This window comes from Pogoniulus pusillus, chromosome 35 (genome assembly GCF_015220805.1).
Source record: "Pogoniulus pusillus isolate bPogPus1 chromosome 35, bPogPus1.pri, whole genome shotgun sequence".
Lineage (NCBI taxonomy): Eukaryota > Metazoa > Chordata > Aves > Piciformes > Lybiidae > Pogoniulus > Pogoniulus pusillus.
Window position 1 is genome coordinate 14194192 of NC_087298.1, and position 20472 is coordinate 14214663.

At 56.8% G+C, this 20472-nt stretch overlaps 2 protein-coding genes across 5 annotated transcripts; both read left to right on the top strand.

The window, feature by feature from the left end:
* The first annotated feature begins 22 nt into the window (after nt 1-22).
* On the top strand, nt 23-15322 carry ZER1 (zyg-11 related cell cycle regulator). Of its 3 annotated transcripts, none has more exons than XM_064171299.1 (17): nt 23-215; nt 2761-3025; nt 3750-3900; nt 4184-4620; nt 5890-6066; nt 7020-7134; nt 7606-7752; nt 7985-8158; nt 8632-8847; nt 9498-9539; nt 9833-9952; nt 10286-10401; nt 10483-10671; nt 11118-11215; nt 11341-11443; nt 11990-12049; nt 12430-15322. In XM_064171299.1, the coding sequence occupies exons 2-16, from the start codon at nt 2868-2870 to the stop codon at nt 12045-12047; spliced, it is 2301 nt and encodes a 766-aa protein (XP_064027369.1). In that variant the 5' UTR covers nt 23-215; nt 2761-2867; the 3' UTR covers nt 12048-12049; nt 12430-15322. The 3 variants fall into 3 exon arrangements, with proteins under 3 accessions (XP_064027369.1, XP_064027370.1, XP_064027368.1); XM_064171300.1 differs by having other exon boundaries at nt 25-215; nt 4184-4246; nt 4364-4620; nt 11990-15322; XM_064171298.1 differs by having other exon boundaries at nt 25-215; nt 11990-15322.
* Nucleotides 15323-16562: 1240 nt separating this feature from the next.
* On the top strand, nt 16563-20472 carry ZDHHC12 (zinc finger DHHC-type palmitoyltransferase 12). Of its 2 annotated transcripts, none has more exons than XM_064171268.1 (5): nt 16563-16922; nt 17149-17282; nt 18018-18113; nt 19262-19425; nt 19978-20472. In XM_064171268.1, exons 1-5 carry the CDS (start codon nt 16838-16840, stop codon nt 20285-20287), a joined length of 789 nt encoding a protein of 262 aa, XP_064027338.1. In that variant the 5' UTR covers nt 16563-16837; the 3' UTR covers nt 20288-20472. The 2 variants fall into 2 exon arrangements, with proteins under 2 accessions (XP_064027338.1, XP_064027337.1); XM_064171267.1 differs by having other exon boundaries at nt 16569-16922; nt 19259-19425.

Consider the following 20472-nt stretch of genomic DNA (forward strand, 5'->3'; position numbering starts at 1 on the left):
CCGGGCGGCGCTTCCGGGGGCAAGGCGGCGGCGCTTCCGGCGCAGGCGGCCCGCCGGCGGAAGTGACGGCAGGGTTTGTTGACAGCGGAGGCCGCGGGGGGGGAGCGGGCCCCAGGAGGACGCGGACCCCCTGCCCGCCCCGCGGAGTGGCGCCGGGATCCTCCGGGTCTCCCGCCGCCCTCATTGCGCCGCGCCGGGCGACGGCCTGGCTCCAGGTGAGTGCTGGCGCCCCCCTTCTCAGTCCGACCCTCGGGCTTGCCCTGCCCGGGGGCACCGGGCCTGCCCGCAGACGGCCGGGGAGGCAGCGCCGGCCCACGGGGAACAGCCGCCCCCTGCAGCGCCGCTCCGTGCCCCTCGGTAGAGCCCTCATGACCTCACCGGGACTACCGGCAGCAGACTGGTCCCGTCAGGCAGGGCCCTGGGCCGCGGCAGAATGTCCTGAGGGAGCCTCGGCGCTGCCGGGCGAGGTGACCTCTGGGCGCCTCGGGAAGGCAAAGTCGCCTCACGGAGCGGGGCCGGCGTCCCATGGCGGGGAAGCGAGGGAGGGCCTGGGGTTGTGACCAGAGCTGCCTGCGAGCTGGGGACGGAGCTCGCAGGCTGTCAGGTACCCCTGCGGGCTGGCAGTGGCAGATCTCCGGTGCCTAGGGAGCTGGCAGCACCAAACCTGGGGGGCTGCGGGGATGTCCTCTCGGGCAAGGGACCTTTTGGAAAGGAAACGCGTAACCTGAGTCAGCGATCTGAGGGAGCTTTTGCCTGCAGGCGGGTACAAAGAGCAGCACGGTCCCCAGGCAGCAATCTCATTTACACTGTCAGTTTCAGCACGCCAGATTTGGAGACCACAGCCCTGCTGGGCCAGGGAGCAGTTCAGCCCACTCATGCCTCGGTTTCCCAGCTGTGAGGCAGGGATGCTTTCTCCCTGCACAAGCTGTGGTGAGCCATTAATTAAAAAAGGCAGAGTGATCTGCAAGAGGCCAGCAAAAATGACAGTGCAGTTTTCCTTCACGAAGGTACCTTGTGCCAAACTCTGTGCTTACAGAGGGGCTGTGAGCAGGTTCTGTCAGTTGCATTGTTTGCCCTCTGCTTAGACAAGTCCCTGCTGCTGGGCAGCTCCGCCAGTCATTTTTGTAGCAACAGTGTAACGTCGAGCCACTGGCCTGGAGCCACCCTGAGTAAGGCTTGTCTGGGAGAGGAGGTGGCTCTGGAGTCCCAGGCAGGGGATCTTGGCAGGGGCAGCTCCAGAGGTACCAGGAGCAGTCCCCAGCCTGAGGCACTGATGCAGGCATGCCCTGGAGCAGTGTTTGCCAGAGAGGCTGGCAGGATCTGGGAGGTTGCTGAGGGGGGAGAAGAGCTGTCCCTCCTGTGGGTTCCTTTGAGTGCTTGGGTGGTGCAGAGGTGCAGCTACTCCATGAGGAGGCTGCTGAGGGGGTTGGCTGGGTTTGTGTGCAGGTTGGTGTGCCTGGTGCTGTTTCCAGGGCAAAGGCACTTGAGTCCCTCAAGGCAAATCCACTAGAGCAATAAACTGGAAGAAGCACTGCAGGGAGAGACTTTGTGTCCCATGCTGTACAGACTGGGCACTGCTCAGACATCCCAGTAAAGCATGGGGCTGAGGCTCTGCTCTGCTGTTACCTGCCTGGGGAGGCTGAGGCACTGTCCTCTCTTCAGCTTGGAGGAGGTGCTGGAGGAACGTGGAGAGCTCAGAAACTGAAGGGCAGCTTCATGCTCCAGGGCTGGGGTCCAGCAGTCGCATGGGGCTGGCCTCAGCAGAGGGGTGCAGAAGGTTGTGAGGGCTACAGGAAGGCAGCCCCTGCCCTTTAGTGCTGTAAGCTGCTTGGACAGGTCCCAGTCACTGGCCCTTTCCAGCTGCATGTGACAGTAGGCTGGCAGTGGGAATTTGTTTGTGAGTTCTCTGGCCATTGGAGTCAGCAGTGGAAGAAGCCTGGCCGCAGGCACAGGGGAACTGGCAGGGATAGCAGAACACGTTTCCCAGCTGCTTCAGATCTTCCTGCTGGTCTTGCCTGTCTGGAAATATTGTCCCAGGCCAGCTGCAGGCAAAGTCTGCGAGAGAGACTCGTTCTGGAGGTGAAGCAGATTCATCTCCAGATCAAGCTTCCTCCCACCTGCATTCCCTACCCAGGACCTCCTGGCTGGTGAGACAGTGCTCTGTGCTTTGCCCGTTCCATCCTGACACAGCTCCAGAAGACTGGATTCTGGATTTCCCCTTATTGCTGCCTGTGCCACCTGCATTTCAGAGGGCTCTGTGCTCCCCTCTGCCTCCTGATCCACTTCACAGCCTGGGTCAAGGACATGCATGAAACAGTCTGTTGAACAGGAAGCTTCACTTGGAATGGTGGCAAACAGAGTTGCAGGCACAAGACATGAGGCCACCAGATCCCAGTGGGCCCTTATAAGGATAGTCCTGGCTGTGTTCTGGTGGTTTATCCTCTCCCCAAGCAGTGTGGTTTCTCCTCTTCCCTTCCAGAGGACCTTTGTCAGCCACATAAGCCCTGCACTGAAGAAGCACTTTTTGCTCTCTAGCCTCATTTCTGAACATTTTTCATGTCAGCTCATCTCTGCAGTGTGCCCTGGGAATACCAAGGAGTTAAGGGTGTGCTGCCTGAGAGGCCAAACTGCTGCAGGCTCTTTTGTGGCCAGCAAGTGGTGAGCTGCAAACACAACTAGCAGCACCCTGCTGCTGCAGCAGCCTTGCAGGCCACCTGCCCCTGTGCCCTGCTCAGTGCAGATTGTCCTCTCTGCTCCTAGGTGTCCTCATGTCCTTGTGAAATTCAGCCTGCAACTTCACCTGAGGAAAGGATCTACTGAGTCCAAAGCTTCCTTCTGCTCCTCTCCTGCCCACAAGTCCCCTCACGATGGCGTCCGACAGCCCTGAGTCGCTGATGAGGCTGTGCACAGATTACTGCCTGCGCAACCTGGAGGGGACCCTCTGCTACCTGCTGGACAACCAGACCCTGCGGCTGCACCCTGACATCTTCCTGCCCAGCGAAATCTGTGACAAGCTGGTCAACGAGTATGGCTGGGGCTGGGCAGCAGCTGCAGCTGGCCTGGGGCAGGAGCCAGGGGCTTGGGGAGGGGTGCGCAGCTCTCTGCAGAGAGAGATGGGCAAGTGGAAGAGCAATGGGAAGAGTGAGTTGGGCAGTTTCCTTCTGATGATGCTCCTGCTGGAAATAAGGATTTGCACGGAGTTCAGGAGCGAGAGTTCCCAGAGGTTACTCTTGCTGTCAGCCCAGCTTCTGTGGGAAGCACCATTCTCACACAGTTACCCCCAGAGTGAAGCAGTTCCTGCAGTCTAAGGAGCCTTTCCCATTTCCCACCACTGGCATTACAGAGCAGAGCTGGGAGTGCAAAGTGCTAGCGGATGTTGAATTTGCAGGCTGCTGCTCCTGTAGCTTTCCAAAGCCCTCTGTTTCCAGGGATCTGTACGGTTTGGCCATCACAGCCTCCTGGCTGAGCTCCCACCCACAGCCTGGCAGAGGGCTTTGCTCAGCCAGCTCTCTGAAAAATGCAGATGTTAGTTGGCAGCTTTAAACAGCTGGGCAAAGCCCATGGCCCTGCACAAAGCCCGGGCGTGCCATGGGGCTGGAGGCTGTGCACAGGCCGTGGTGACAGGCCAGCTCCTGTCACCCAAAGGCTGCTCTGGGTTATCAAGGAAGTCTCTTAGGCACTTGCTCTCCAGTGAGGGTGCTGGAGCTGAGCTGCTGTGTGCTGCTGTGCTAACCTGAATGCCTCCCCAGGTACGTGGAGCTGGTGAAGACAGACAGCATCTTTGAACCCCATGAAAGCTTCTTCACCCTCTTCTCTGACCCCCGGAGCACCAGGCTAGCTCGGATTCACCTGCGGGAGCAGATCGTGCAGGACCAGGACCTGGAGGCCATCAGGAAGCAGGTGGTGTTGCACTGGCAGGCTCCAGCACAGCTGCCTGGGCCCCAGCTGGAATTCCAGGCACCCAGAGATGCCTAAGGCTCCATCCTTCACTGGCCACAGTTTCTTTGGGAGAACCTCAGCTCCTCCCTGCTCAACTGCCAGGCCACTGTAGGGAATGGGGTGGGGACACTGGCCAAGTTAGGGGGTGATTGTTCTCAGGCTGTCCCTCTGGGAGGTGTGGGAGCGGACAGGGTGGGCACTGCACCTGTGGAGCATCTCTGATTTTTGATTTCCAATCTTCCAGGATCTGGTTGAGCTCTACCTGACTAACTGTGAGAAGCTGACAGCCAAGAGTCTGCAGACCTTGGTGAGCTTCAGCCACACACTAATCTCCCTTAGCCTCTTCGGCTGCTGCAATATCTTCTACGAGGAGGAGAACCCTGGAGGCTGTGAGGATGACTGCCTGGTGAACCCCACCCGCCAGGTCTTGGTCAAGGACTTTACCTTCGAGGGCTTCAGCCGCCTGCGCTTCCTGAACCTGGGCCGCCTGATGGAGGGCGTCAACGTGGAGAGCCTGCTGCGGCCGCTGGCCTCGCTGGCAGCCCTCGACCTCTCTGGCATCCAGCTGGGTGACGTGGGCTTCCTGACCCAGTGGAAGGACACTTTGGTCTCCTTAGTGCTTTACAACATGGACCTCTCAGAGGAGCACATCCAAGTGATCGCACAGCTTCACAAGCTCAGGTCAGCTGCTGGCTTATTCCCTGCCCATCCTTTTCCCACTGATGGGGAAGGGTCTTCTGGGAGTGCTTTACTTGCCTGCTGCCAGGAAGCCACTCGTGGCTGGTTTCAGGTTGTGAACCATGCCACCAACAGCTCAGTATCTGACATCCCTCTTGGAAATGCTCCACCCCCTGACATCCAAACAAGCCAAACCCAACCACCTCCACCTGGCAGCTCAGCACAATGCAGCTGAGCACCTGAGAGGTGTCCAGAGCAGCTCTGCAGATGTGTGCATGCCCAGCAGTGACAGCCACACTGAGCCCCAGGCAGCAGTGTCCAGAGCTGTGAGCTCAGCCTGACTGCTGGGTGGGAGTGCAGTGAGCGGGTATGGGAAGGAGCAGTGCAGAGCCCCTGGCCTCAGGGCTGCTGACAGGGAAATGACTTCCTGCAAGACAGCAGAGGTCAGGCTGCACAGAGGTACCAGGAAAGGGATCCAAGGCTTTCCAAGCCAGAGGAAGGGCCTTCCTGGAAAAATGCTTTGCAGTGGCTCAAGTGTCCCCTCTGCTGCCAGCAAACACCAAAGGTGCCCATGGTCAGCATAGTCTGGGGCCTGCAGCACCTGGATAGCATTTTCCAAGTCCAGGAGCCTGAGCTCCCAGTGATACACAGTCAAGCTTGGCCCATGACAAGCAGAAGACACCTTTGAGAGGGATGCCAGCTCCTGTCTGGGGCAGTTCATAAAAGCCTCTCTCAAGGGTCATAGCTACAGCCTGGCAGGCAAGAGCAGCCTCTGCCCTGTGAGGGACCCCCTTCAGCTTGTGGTGGCTGCTCATTTTTTTCCCACCACTGCCTTGGTATCAGGTTCTTCCAGAGGGAAAACATCTGAACACTTGCATGAGATCAGGGCAGGGTAACAGCCGGGGCGGGGGGGGGAAGAGAAGAGTGGGAAACAGACACAAACTGTAACAACTGTTGGGAAAAGGCAGCAGATGATGCAGAGATCCTCCAGTGCACCTTGACCACCAGGTGGGACCAGGCTTGGAAAAGGCAGTTCTGAGCTACAGCAGTGAATCCTGCTGCCCCGTTCTGAGCAGACCTCTACTAGCTGGCTGCTTGCTGAGGTTAGACACAGGGCCAGGTCTTGATGCCATGTCCCTCACCATTGTGCTGCTGTACCTTGTGAAGGAAAAAGAAATAAGGCTCCCAGCTGGCCTATCAGCTTCCTCTGGTGAGGGGCAGGAGCCCCAGCTGGTGCTTTGCAAGCTCCAAGCTGCTTTCTGGCTTTTGCAGGCACCTGGACATCTCCCGAGACCACCTCTCCAGCTACTACAAGTTCAAGCTGACCCGGCGGGTGCTGACCCTGTTCGTGGAGCACTTGGCCAACCTCAGTTCGTTGGACATCTCAGGGCACACCATGCTGGAGAACTGCACCATCCCCAGCATGGAGGAGAAGATGGGCCAGACAAGGTGAGAGAGCAGCAGTGCTGAGCTCTGCTTGGGTGGCTTAGGCACAGGGCAGTCAGGAGCAGCTCCCTGTTCTGTTCCCAAACCCTGCACATCTAATCAATGGTAACAAGCAGGAGACAGCTCTGCTGGGCTGGGAACTCACTGTGATTCCCATATGAGACACAGGCAGGCACTTCCAAGAGGTGCAGAAGGATCTTGTCTCCCATCCATGCCTGCAGAAGCGTTTCAGTTGGTTTTTCCACACACATTTTCCCAGGCATCACTTGCAGGGTTCCTGTTTCTTCTGCAAAGCCTCCAGACCCCTTATGTATGCTCTACACAAAACATTTTCCTACCCTCACTGAAATCCAGGCTCTTCCAGACACAGCTTCTCTGCACTGGCTCAGCAGATGAATGCTCCTAGGAGGGCTGAGTGGTTTAGGAGCTCAGAGTCTGAGGGCACATCTTCAGGTGTCAGCTGGGTTCTGCAAGTCCTGAGGCGTCTCAGTAGGGGCCTGCCTGGAGCTCTGCTTACCTAGTCAGCCAAGAGCTCTGTTTTCCTGTTCCCCAAGCACTTCCTGAGCCAGAGCAGACCATGGGGACAGTGCTGGCTCCTCTCCAGCGGGGCTGGGGCAGTGCCTCTTGGGCTCTAAGAGAGTGGCACTGAAGGTGGTGCCCCTCTGGTCACAGCAGCGTCTATCACAGGCAGTCCAACCTGCAAACACTTTGGGTCAGTGGAGCCCACAGCCCTCATCTGAGGGGGACCACTCACCCCCACTGGTGAATCTGCAGGCCTTCCTGCCTGCCTGAGCTCTTACTGCTCCTCCTGCTCAGTGCAGGTAACCTTTAGAGAAGCTGCTGCTGTAGGTGGGGAGTGCTGCTGGAGCAGCACAGAGGGTAGAGAGCTGAAGGCTGTCTGTGGCAGGAGACACCTGGAGACACAGTGCCAGCACCAGTGGTCTCTTGTCCCTCAGCATTGAGCCAGCCAAGAGCAGCATCGCTCCCTTCCGGGGCCTGAAGCGACCTCTGCAGTTCCTGGGGCTCTTCGAGACCTCTCTGTGCCGCCTGACTCACATCCCAGCCTACAAGGTAAGGGGGCAGGGGGCACTGGCAGGAACACCTGGGAAAGGCTGAAAGGGTGAGAACTGTTGACTGCCAGTGGGGTTCTAAATGGCTCAGGTGTGACAGCTGAGTGCTGACTTTTCAGTAGCTGCTTGAGGGTGCAGGAACACTGCCAGCAGGCAAGGCTGGTACCCAGGGGGCTTTCAGAAGGGTTGAAGAAGGTGGCTCTTAGGGAGGGGCCTGGGGAAATGACACTGCCTGAGGGACCAGGGTGTCTGTGATTGTTAGGATCTAAGGAGTGAAAGAAAAGTTGCATTGTAAACATCTTTCTGCCCCAAAGGTGCCATCTCTGGGCTGTGGGGTGACTCCATCTCTTTGATTTAGTCCTGTTAGCAGGGCACAGGGAGGTTGTAGCCTTTGACCTTTAGTCTTCCTGTCTCATGGAGGCTTCCCTGCTCCACCTCTTCTTGCCTGACTCTTTTTGTGCCCCCATGCCAGGTCAGTGGAGACAAGAATGAGGAGCAGGTCCTGAATGCCATCGAAGCCTACACTGAGCACCGGCCAGAAATCACCTCCCGAGCCATCAACCTGCTCTTTGACATTGCCCGCATTGAGCGCTGCAGCCAGCTGCTGCGGGCCCTCCAGGTGAGCCCCATGCCAGCCCTTACAGTCCCCTGGCCAGGGAAATGCTGCAGTCCCAGTCTCTTCTTGGCCCTGGGACACTGTATCTGTACTGGAGCAGTGGCTCTGAGTACCCCGATACTATCGGCAGCTTCCTGCTGTGCCTGGGCCCAGCCATACTTTCATGCCTGCTGCAGTCGCTACACGGCTCAGTAGTGGTTCAGTGGTGCTGAGGCTTCCTGTTGCTTGCCTGCAGCTGGTGATCACAGCCCTGAAGTGCCACAAGGATGACAAGAACATCCAGGTGACGGGCAGCGCAGCGCTCTTCTACCTGACCAACTCCGAGTACCGCACGGAGCAGAGCGTGCGGCTGCGGCGCCAGGTCATTCAGGTGGTGCTCAACGGCATGGAGGCCTACCAGGAGGTCACGGTGAGAGCAGCCTATGTCCCGCAGCTCCTGCAGGGCTCCTACCCTCTGTCACACCTTTAGCCTGGTTAGCATCTGAGTCTCCCAAGCCTCGGGGATGTGAGCCAAGACAGATAGCAGAGAGGCTGCCCCTTGTCCATGCGACAGACTCCAGCACGAGGCCAGGGAGGTGATGGTAGCAGGGTGGTAGTGGTCAGAGTGGGGGTGTGGCACACTGATGTCCAGCACTGCCTAGGAGTGCTGAGTTAGCAGAAGGAAGCAGCACAGTGCAGAGCGCTGGAGGTGACGTGGTGCTGCTGGACTGCAGAGTGGCAGCTGCTCCACAGCGCCTCCAGGCAGCGAGCGGCTAATGTGGCGCCTGTGGCCCCGTGTGAGCTCAGGGCACGGCTGGGGCGCAGGGCTGGAGGCTAGCAGGAGCTGGTTTCAGTGCCAGGCAGCAGGTTGCCACAGCCTCGTGGCCCTTTCTCCCCACCCAGGTGCAGCGGAACTGCTGCCTGACGCTGTGCAACTTCAGCATCCCCGAGGAGCTGGAGTTCCAGTACCGCCGCGTCAACGAGCTGCTGCTCAGCATCCTCAACCAGAGCCGGCAGGATGAGTCCATCCAGCGCATCGCCGTGCACCTTTGCAATGCCCTGGTCTGCCAGGTGGACAATGACCACAAGGAAGCTGTGGGCAAGATGGGGTTTGTCATGGTTGGTATGGTCCCAAGCTGCCTGCTTGTCCTTAACCCAGGCTAGCACAGTTCCCTTGCAGCAGCCCACCAGGGGCACTCAGCCAGAGATGCAACCTCACATTGTGACAGGAGGGAAGCAGAGCCCAGCAGTACCAACCCTCCCTGTGACCCACCCCTCCATGTGACACCTGCAGCCTTAGCAGCACAGAAGCCAGAGACAGGCTGCCCATGGGAGCAGGGCAGTTGTGTAACCTCAGGCTTTGCCTCTCCACCACACCGGTTCATTTCCAGACCTGTTGCCACCTTGTGACCGGTTCCTTCTCTGGCCTCAAAGTCTGCACCAGCTTCCCAGCCCATGCCAACCTACACCCCTCAGCTTCTCAGAGCCCACTGCTATGGGGCAGTTATGCCACATTGCAGAACTGTCACACAGATCAAAACTGACTTGACTGCAACTTGGACAGCTCAGGGACTGTGACATAGCTCAGCTCTGAGTGCTCTCAACATTGCACATAACCCAGTCCTACCAGGTCAGAGAATGGCTCAGGGAGGGCTCTGCAATGGGTCAAAATTGCACAAGGCCACAGTCTGGCTGTAGCCAGCCCTGCAGCTCTGCAGCAGCTCAGGCTCTTGAGCTGCTTCCCACTCTGCTCCTTCCTCTGCCCACAGACAATGCTGAAGCTGATCCAGAAGAAGCTGGCTGATAAAACGGTGAGTGCTTCCCAGCACCCTGCCTGGGGTATGGGGATCAGTGCAGAGAGCCAGCTCAGCTCCTCTGACAGACAGACTCCTCAGCTGATGCTGCAGGATGTCCCAGGGTGAGGCCAGGGGAGTGCCACAGGGAGGCAAAAATAACCCTCCATTTGCTGGCAAGCTGAAAGTGAGTAACCAGGCTTCCTGAGCTGTGGAGAGTGACAGCAGAGAACAGACACAAGTGGCATGTTTTCAGTGGGCTTCCACATTACCAAAGCTCTGCTTCAGTCTCCTTCTCTTTGGCTCTGTAGTGTGACCAGGTGATGGAGTTCTCCTGGAGTGCCCTCTGGAACATCACTGATGAGACCCCTGACAACTGTGAGATGTTCCTCAACTACAGTGGCATGAAACTCTTCTTGGAGTGCTTGAAAGTGAGTATGGTGACCTCAGCATGCAGAGGCAGCTGCCAGGGCAGGGTCCTTGAGGCAGCTCTGCCTGTGCTGCACAAACAAGTAAAAGCTCACAAGTTTTTTTACTCCCAGCCAGGAGAACAGACAAACTTGGCACAGTTTCTCTCTCCCCAGCCTGCACACATCCTCATGGGCAGGCAGCAGTGAGGAGTGGCCTCAGTTCTATCCTTTCCCATGTCCTTTTAACACCAGCAGTGCTGTTTGGCATCTGCTGAGTAGCCTTGCTCTCACGGGCAGCACTCAGCCTTTCTCCAGAGTCCTGCTTTGCTTCAGTGCTGCTCTTTGCTTGCTCAGGAGTTCCCAGAGAAGCAGGAGCTGCACCGCAACATGTTGGGCCTGCTGGGCAACGTGGCAGAGGTGAAGGAGCTGCGCCCGCAGCTGATGACAGCTCAGTTCATCGGTGTCTTCAGGTGAGGGCCCTGCTCTGCAGACCTGCACCTGACTTGCCTGGGCACCCTGAAACCTCTGAATGTTCTCCTCTCTCTTGGCAGCAACCTGCTGGAGAGCAAAGCAGATGGGATTGAGGTGTCCTACAATGCCTGTGGTGTGCTCTCCCATATCATGTTTGATGGGCCAGAGGCTTGGAGTATTTGTGAGCCACAGCGAGAGGAGGTTGTAAAGAGGATGTGGGCAGCCATCCAGAGCTGGGACATCAACTCCAGGAGAAACATCAATTACAGGTGAGGAAGAGAAGAGTTTGGCCCTCTCACCTGGGAGCCAGGAGTGTCACAGGAAGCAAGCACCAGCAGAGAGAAGAAAGAGGCATGGTGGAGTGCGGAAGCGTTGTTTAGAGTGAGGGACATCCTCAGGGACGTTCCTCAGTGAGGGTTTTGCAGCTTCCCTGTGTGCATCTCCCCAGGGCTGTTTGCTGTTAAAAGGCAGGTGGCTGGCTGGAGCTGGCACCCTCTTTAGGGGATGCTTAGATAGTTCCCAGAAATCCTTTGAGTGAAGCAGGTGGAATCCTCCTGAGCCCTTCCTGCACTGCCCTGTGACACAGACAGGCTTTGGATGCCAGGACCTCTGACATGCCAAGGGGCTCCTTGCTCCGGTATCCATGACTGCTCTGAGTGGCAACAGTGCTGAAAAGCAGCTCCTGCGTTTGTAACACCTGCACTGTTTCATACAGGTCATTTGAACCAATCCTTCGGCTTCTTCCCCAAGGGATCTCCCCAGTCAGCCAGCACTGGGCCACCTGGGCACTCTACAACCTGGTCTCTGTCTACTGTAAGTTCCCTCTTTGCCATCACATCCACTGCACTGCAGCTGAGGAGGACCTGAGCTTGTTGCCCCACCCCTGCCCTTTATAGCACTCCTGGAAGGGTCACCAGGACCTGTTTAACTCTTTGCAGCTGACAAGTACTGCCCACTGCTGATCAAGGAGGGTGGCATTCCCCTTCTGAAGGACGTGATCAAGATGGTCTCTGCACGGCAAGAGACCAAGGAAATGGCCTGGTAGGAGCCCACTGCACCACCATATACATGCAGCTCAGGGCTGCCAAAGAGGGGCCTGTGCTGGTGTGCACCAGGGGTGAGAAGAGAACAGAGGGGCAAAGCAGGGAAATGAGGGTGAGGAGATGAGCCTAGAAAGGTGTTCCTGGGTGGGCAGCACGCAGATCACCCAAGGCTGATGGACTGGGTGTGGAAGTGGCCTGCTGGAGAAGGGAGTCTTACTGCTAACAGCACCTTGCCCCAGTAGCCTCCAGCATCACCATTGCCCAGACTCCTGTGGGCTCCCTCACCACAGAGCTCTCAGGGGCTAAATGCCAGCTGCAGTGGCTAATCCTTGGCAGGCTGTGAGCCACTGCCTGCAGGATGAACACCCCAGAGGGGCAGCTGTGGTGGGGTGCATGCACAGCTAGCAGTGGATGCACATCTTGGAGGCTGCAGCGACACCCTGGCAGGGATCTGGCTGTGGGCAGGCCTTGTGTTGCTGTCCCACAGCTGTGGTGCAGCAGCTGCAAACTAAAGCCTCTCTCCTTGTCCTTGTTTTATCCATAGGAAAGTTATAGAGCACTGCAGTAACTTTAAGGAGGAGAACATGGACACTTCCAGATAGAGGCAAGCACCTCGTGCCTCCTGCCAGCACTGTTCCCAGCTTCTCTCTGACCCACTGTACATAGGGAGGACTCTTTCTGACTGTTCCAACTGCCTGTTGGAAGGAACCTTTGTGTGTGTGTGAGACCCCCAGTAGCTGAAGGTGACCAGGGGAGGAGGGAGGGATGTTTTGCACAACAGAAATGCTTTCCTGCCAGCAATGGAGTTTTTGTTCTGGAGTTTCAGGTTGGAGTTCTGTGTGTATGAGTTCTGTATAAACAAAGCCAGCTACAAGATGGATCTTTCAGCCTCTTTTAGCCCACACAGAGAGCTCCAGATGATCATGAGCTTGAAGCCCTGGCTGTGTGCTCCCTAGTGTGACCTTTTTATTGCTCACTTTTTAGACACCCTCCCTTTCTGCTGCCCTGCATGAGGATGTCCTGTCCTGTCCAGTCTGCAGGAACACCAGTCCTGAGGGGAAGTGGCTGCTCGATGGGGTGCAGGCAGTGACAAGTGACTCAATGGTTAGAGAGGCTGGAGGACACGAAGCAGCCACAAGTGACAGCTGGACAGGGAGGAGTAAAAAGCTTTTCCACTCAGTTCACTCTCTAGGGACTTTTATGGGAGACAAGTGGAAGCTTTGCTTTGTGGGTCCTTCAGAAAACATTCCTGGTAGAAGCCAAAGGTCTGTTTTGTCTGCTTTGATGGCACAGAAGGCTCTGAGAGCCCACCCAGCCTCAGCAGGTCAGGTGTGACCAGCAAAACCAGTTACACATCCCTGTCATCACAGAACAGCCTCTAAAGGAGCAAGGGTCACAAAGGGCTACCCCTCCTCACTGCAGCCTTTCACCACCCTGTAGTTCTGCTCTGTGCTAAGGGAAGGATTGCAGCTGCCAGAGACTCTACTTCCCCTCTGCAGAACAAGCTCCACTGGGCCCCAGTCCAGAGCAGCCTGTACCTTTCCTGCAGCTCCCAGTAAGGGACTGGAGCCAGTCTGCTCTTTTCAGTCTGCATCAGTGCAAGCCCAGCTCAGTGGCACAGCAACCTCACTTTACAGATGCTGCAAGTGGAAGTGCTGAAGTCCTCTCCTGAGAGGCCAGGCAGTGATCCCATGAAACAGCAGCCCTGCACCCTGCCCTGGCTTCCAGCAGCAGCGCTGCTCTAGTCAGCTGCGGCTGAGCAGAGCCTCAGTGCTCACTGAGGTATCTCCACCTGTCAGACTTGAGACCTGGAAAGGCTCCGGAAGGCAGAGGCCAAGCTCCGCCTCTAAGCCAGGCACTCAGCTCACAATGCAGTCCATCCTCGGAGCCCTCTGCTTGCCACAGTCCTGCAATTCCCAAAGGCTGCCCGGGAAGGGACTCGGGGAAGCTCCGATGTCTGGCAGCAGCACAAGGTGCTCCTTAGTACCCCAAGGAAGTGCTGCTGCAGAGCTGCCCTCAGGCTGTCCTGCAGCTCAGAGCTGCTGTCCTCCTTGCTCAGCCTATCTACAAACTGACACTTTAAGCACCGACAGCTGCCCTGGTTGCTTTCTGCCACGACGGTGTCATTGATGTCTCTTCCCTTTTAACCATTGGTCCTTTGTGTCCCTGTTGTCAGATCTGTACCTTTTTCTTTGAGTATTTTCCAAACTTATATATATTTTTGTGTCACTTTTGAATTGTTTTCATACAGTTTGCAAAACTTGATGAATTACACTTTTTTTGCAGTCCTTTGACTGAAATGTATTTTGCTCTCTTATTACTGTTCCCCAATAATTTGTGTCCCTGTAAGCTCTGAGACAGGGAAGCTCATGTCCAGGTCTGTTTTCTGTACCACATTTGCTAAGCTAAGACAGGCTGCAGTTGCTGCCAGCCAGCCCAGATGAGCCAGGCTCTGCTCCTTTAATGCTCCATTGAGTGCTGCTGTCCCTTGAAGGCTGCTTCAGGTGATGGTGCTACCCCTTTGGCTTCTTTCCTGATGCCCATACAGTGGCAGCTGCTGCACTAAAAATCTCAAATCAGGTGAAAAAGAGCACTGTGGACACTGTGTTGGCAAACCGGGAGCAAAGGGACACATTACAGATGTGAGAGCTATCAGAATGCCCACAGAAAGCAGCTGCCAGGTTGGGGAGACAAGAGGAGCTCAGCTAGGATCAGCCCCACTCCATAACCAGAGCCAAACAATCAGGCTTTACCCTAAGATTTTGGCACAGACAGACCAAGGGTTGTGGACATCTGACATCTTGTTCCCATCTGCCTCAAGACTCAGAGGGTTTGGTTTTTTTCCAAACCAGTGTCCCCAAGAGTTCAGCTGTTACTGGTCTCATTTGCCGCAAGCTGGAGCATGGTACCCTAATCTGCACCGAACTTAGTGCCACGATGTAACCTTCCACCCCCACAGCCCTCACCAAGCTCTACACAAGTGCTTCCAGTTCACAAGAGCTGTGGAACTGCTTATGATTGGCACTTACTGGCCTGATGCTTAACACCTAGCAGCAGCCTTCATCCAAAGCAAGCCAAGGAAGTCCAGCGCTGCTCTTTGTGACAATTAGTAACCATGCAGATGATTTCTCTGTCCTCTCTGCTTCTGTCACCCTGCACCTACCTCCTGCCTGGAATTCTGTTCAGCACTGACTCTCATCCAGTCCGTCACCATGGCTGAGCTTTTGCTGCAGTCATTCTGCTCTCTGCAAAAGATGAGTGGGAAGAAAAGTCTTGGAGCTGTGAGCCTCTCCCCTCTCCTCACTTGAAGAAGGCAATCAGCAGTGGGAGAGCAGCTGCGGGGGCAGTGTTCAGGCCTTGCTGCGTGGGAAGGAGTCTGCCACAGCTCAGGTGTTGGAGGGGAGCTTGTGCTGGAAAGAAGAATGAAAAGGAAACATCTGGTCTCCATGACAGCCGTTGGTGTGCAGCGGAGAGGGTAGTGGCAGCCAGGAACCGGTGAAAAGCAGTGTGGGGCTGGATGAGAAGGCAACTCTTGGAGAAGGACTGAGGAGATCCCCTGCTGACTGAGGCTCTTCTGCCTTTGGTTCCTGGCATCGGTCACCTGGTCTCTGTGATGCTTTTCTTCCTTAAAACGTTTCTAAGCTGCCTGTGTAGGAATTCCCTTGTTTTGCTTGAGAGAGCAAGCCTCTGTTTTCAGTCTGCCCATTCACCCCGAGGGCAAGAGGCCTGGTTCAAGTGTTTGTACATGGTGAAACAAGCAAAAACCCAACGATGCACAATTGCTGCTTCCTTACGGTTCCCAATGAGTTAACTTTTCTGTTGCATCCATTGGATACCTGCTGTGCATTAAACCCAGTGCTTAACAGCCTCTTCCTCCCTTGGTCTGCAGATGTGGTCTCTCTGGGTAGGCTGCTGGGCCGCGTGCTGCGCTTCATTACAAACGAAGGACCTCCACGTGTTGGTGGTGCAGTCGAGTGGCTTCTCTTGTGCCACCAGAGACAATCCTGATTGCCCGCAGAGAAGAGGCACAGAGGAAGGGCAGACTGCTCTGAAACCACGGGAGAGGGGACAAAACGTCAGAATGGTATCTGACTGAACTTGGTAATAGATCTGCAGCTTGCACTCCATGTCCTAAGCTGTGACCTCTCCCCATGGCTGGATCCCACGTCCCAGGCACTGCCCCTCATTGCACCTGCAGCCAGCACCGCTGCACAAGTCCCTGAGGCCACCGCTGCCAGACCTCAGTGGGAAGCAGCCAATGGGGCAGGGCCCAGGACCCCACCAGGCACGAAGAGGCACCAGCACTCCCCTCATCCGAGCTGGGTCTCAAACCGCCTCCTGTCCAGGGTTGCTGGATGTGCTGCTTCAGGCAGCAGAAGGACGTTGAGACCCAGAAGAGTGCACAACACAGGCTGGGCCCTCCCCAGGGGGCTCACCCACGTTCCCTGGCTGTCAGAGCACCAGCACTGCCTACCCCCTACCACCACGCTGAGGCCCAGCGGGTGTGCGTGAGGGTGTTGCTGCCCGCCCTTAAATAGGCGCCAGGAGGGCGGGGCGAAGAGGAGGCGGGGCGAAGAGGAGGCGGGGCAGCGCGCTCCAGGAGGCGTCCTCACAGCAGCGCAGGTCCCTGATTGGCTGAGCCGCGGCTGACCGCTCTGAGCTGCCCCCTCAGGCCTCGCCCCTCCCCTGCCCGCTTGGGCGCCGCTGCCGTTCCCGGCGCCGGCGGAGCGGGGCTGTGGTGCAGCTCTGCTCACGTCCCTGCGCCGCTCCGGGCCCCTCCCGCTGCCAGTCCGGGCGGCGTCTGTGTGTATGGCGTCTTTAAAGCAGGCAGCGCAGCAGGCCCCCACGCTCACGGCACTGTAAGGCTTGGTAAGCGCCGGCTCAGGCCAGGAAGTGTCTGGGGGTTCTGCAGCCTCTGTGTTTACCCAGCAAACAAGAAACAAAGCCAAAAAGAAAACAAAAGACCTAAACTGGTTGTTGGAAATTTAGAGTATAACTTTCATTAACACTTCAACCCAGCTGCTTCAGATAAACCCTTGAAGCATCCTGTGCAGCCAGGTGCTTACTGGGAACCAGCAGCTGGCCTCTGGCTCGCAGGGACTTAGAACCATCCAGACCTCCCAACTTGTGCCCAAACCACACCCAGAATCTGCTACTTTTCAGGTCCTGGAGGATGAATTTGCAAAACCAGTGATTTTTATTCACAAAGGCACTCAGCCAGGCACAGCCTCTGCATTTCTGCTTAGGGGGTGGAAAGCGGCAGCTGAAATAAACAGCCTGGGAACGAACGGGCGCCGCTGGCTTCGGGGCAGCCGACACCGAGGCATGAGCACCGGGCCTGCGTGAGCCAACCCCGCCCCGCCGCCCGCGCTTCCGGGCCGCCGCCGCCGCCATGGGCCCGGGCGGGGGCTGGGTACGGGCTGCGCACACGGCGCTGAGTGGGGCTCTGACGCTGGGGCTCCTCCTGCACCGCACCGGTGAGGCGGGGCCGCCTGGCCGGGGACGGGGCGCCTGCGGGTCGGGCTGGGGCGCGGGGCGGCGGTGGGAGCCCAGGACCTTCTTCCCTTGCCAGCTTCTCCCGTTCTCACCGCGACCCTCTGGCCTCTTTCTCCTCGGCCCCCTACCCGTGGGTGCCGGGCCGCTGTGTTAAGGAGTGCCGAGCGCTTCCCCAGAGCCGCTGCTGTCTTTTTGGGTCCCTTTCAGACCTGCAGAAGCAGGAGGAGCGCGGGGAGCTGCTGCAGCCGCTGGCCTTCGTCCTGCTGGTTTTGTGCTCGGTGCTGCTGTACTTCAGCGTGTCTCTCATGGATCCGGGTTTCGTTAAGCCTGAGGGAGCGGAGGTATCACCGGGGATGGGGGGAGGCTTTCATTTTCCCCGCTGCGAGATAGGAGGACTCTGAAACAGTTTTCTGTTGCGCTGACATGAGGGAAGCAGCCAGAGCGGGAGGCCAGGCCGGGCCGGCTGCAGTTGCACACTCCAGCTGCTGACGCTGCAGTACCCTATGAGCTGTGTCCATGACCTGGTTGGGCCAACCACCGCTAAGGGGTACAAGGGCACAGACCCGAAAATGAACGTCAGGATGGGAAGAAAGTGCTGCCTGCAGCTCTGTTTTGCCCAACTGTTGGTGGAGTTGCTGCCCGCTCAGGACGAGCACACAGCCAAGCAGAGGCAAGCAACTGGAGGTGCAGAGTTTCAGCTTCAGTCACAGTTGCTCCAGGCTCATTTCTGCCGTTTCAGGCATCATCACTGCCGCAGGGGGGCTGTGTTATGGGTGGGTTGCTATGAATCAGTGGCACTGCTGGTCATAAGAGGACATCTGTGGAGTCTGACCTTGGCTGTTGGTCCAAGGTCTGGCACTGGGGTTGCTGTGGCATCTTGTCCACAAAGATTTCTGCCTCTGTACAAACATTCTGCTGGCTCCTGCTGCACCTCAGCTGTCTGCAGCCCCAGCAGGAATGCTGAGGAGTTCTGTTTAAGCTGACAGAGAACCTTCGCTGCCTGTTAAGGATAGAGCTCAGCCCTGCCGGGTCAGCAGACCCCAGGCCTCCTGGTCACCCCCTCTCCTGTTTTGCAGGCAGGCGAGCATGAAGCCCAGAGCATGACACTGCCCCAGGTTCCAAGTGGCATTCAGGACATCCCGACACGGCGCTGCGGCTACTGCCTGCTGAAGGTGCGCACTCTTGGGGCTGGAAGAGGATGGGCTAAGACATTTGCAAGCTTGCATTTGCTGACAACATCTTTGTTTAGTTGCTGTCGATGGTGTTTCTCTGCTCTGCCATCACTGCCCAGCGGTTTGGAGGCATGGCACACCTGGTTAATGTCACAGGTCGCCTTCTGCTGCAGAACTCCCAGAAGTAAATACAGCTGGCACCTAAATGCACATGCAGCCCTGGATGGAAGAGTGAGCCAAGCAAACTGTAGCTCAAACTGGACACTGGCACATGTGCTAGTTTTACAAGGCTGAACCAAGTCCCTCTTGGCTCACAGAAACAAAGAACTTTTGCCACGGGAAAATAGGATTCTCTTCTCCTGCAGCACTGGCAGAAAGGGTATCCTGATAGAGAAGCAGTCAGATGTGACATACAGGAAGTACTGATAGCTGTGGGTTTGCTTGGAGGCTTAAAACTGATAAAACATCAGCCTGAGTTGTGAAAGAGAGGAAGAAGGAGAAATTAGAGCAACTAAATTAGCTCTTAGAAGAGTTGGCCTGAAGCCAGCAGTGCCTATCTTAGGCCGACCCTTAGCAGTTTAATAAAGTCTGGTGCTGTCCCAGCTTCCATGAATTCCTGAAGAACATCTACCAGGAGAAGCCAGCAGGAAATGCTGGCAAAACACATAGAGGCTTCAGGGAAGCAGTGCTCTTCTCTGCCATGGTTGGCATCTCCTGGCGCTCAAGCTGCTTTTCCTGGGCAAGGGTCTTGAGTTGGCAGAGTAGAGAAACTTCACTTCCTGCAGTCCCCAGGCCCCATCGCTGCTCTTCAGTAGCTGCGGTCCTGGCTTTCCACCTCAGCACTCTGCTCCTGCTTTCCTGCATTGGCTGATGTGCCCCAGCTCCCTGCTGGACTCCCAGCAGGCAGCTGGCACAGGTAGGGGTTGTAGCAGTGTGGGAGCTGAGCTGGAGCCTCCTCTGGATCCGGACCCAGGGAATTCCAGTCCCCCTCTGTGCCTCCTCCCTGTTGTGCTGTTATCTCAAAATAGGGCATGTTTGGGGCAGCACTGCTGCAGAGGAGGATGATGCCTGTTGCTCTCTCTGCCAAACAGGGAGCTGAGCAGCCGTGGCCCATGGCTAGGGGGCCTTTTGTCTGTGTTTTGCAGCAGCCGATGCGAGCACGGCACTGCCACCTGTGCCAACACTGCGTGCGGCGCTACGACCATCACTGCCCTTGGCTTGAGAACTGCGTGGGAGAGAGGAATCATCCCCTCTTCATCGTCTACCTGAGCGTGCAGCTCCTGGTGCTGCTCTGGGGGGGGCAGGTTGCCTGGTAAGGCATGGAGTGGCACTTTGACCTCTGAGATTGCCAGAAGCTCTGCTGCTCCTGAAGCCCTGCTGAAGGGGTGATGTAGTCCAGCAGTGGCTAGACTGGCTTCACCTCTCTGCATCTTAGAGATCAGCATCTTGGAGTCCCCAAGGAGCAGCACAGCTGATCAGTACTTGGATCTGATAGTTTGCCTTTCATTGGTCCTCTTTGGTTGCAGCTCTAGTTAACAGCATCAGCAGTACAACTGCTGACTGCTTTGCTTCGGTTACTTCAGTCTGACCTCTGTGTCAGTCCAAGTCCTGGGAACTCCTGTGGGGCCTTAGCTGCAGCCTGCTCTGGAGGGGGTTAACTGAAGAGGATGGTCAGGAACCAGCAACTTTTAATCTTCCTAGATTATAAATCACTGCTGGTGGTGTCTCTTGAGAGCTTAGAGTACCTTAACTCTTTGTAGAACCTGGCTAGGAGCTGTTTAGTCAGACACAGAGGTGCTGTTGGATTTGCTTGGGCTCTGCAGCAGCTCTCTGACCACAGCTGTGTTGCTCTTTGGATTCAAAGGTCAGGCCTCAACTTCGAGCAGTCCTGGGACTGGCTGAAGCACAATGCTGTGCTCCTCATCTCCTTCTTGCTGATAGTCACATTAAGCACTGTGGTCCTGCTGCTGCTGGTCTCACACCTCTACCTGATCTCCTGTAACACTACCAGCTGGGAGTTCCTGTCCCACCATCGCATCTCCTACCTGAGGCACTCGGGGCTGGAGAACCCTTTTGACCAGGGGCTGGTCCTCAACCTCTGGAGGTTCTTCTGTTCCTGCCACCTCACCACGTGGGAGCAAATCTATTTGGCCAGGAGGGCCCAGCCTGTCTAGTGACAAGCACTCCTCTGCTTTTGCTGCTGGGAAGCGGCAGCTATGACAGAGCCAGAATCTGTTCCTGTGCCCTTCCTTCAGCACAGCTCTCCCTGGGAACTGCAGTGCCTTGGTCAGTGCTCCTGGACATGTCACAGAGGTACTGGAGTAAACATCTGGGCAGTCAAAACCCAATTTCCTCATGA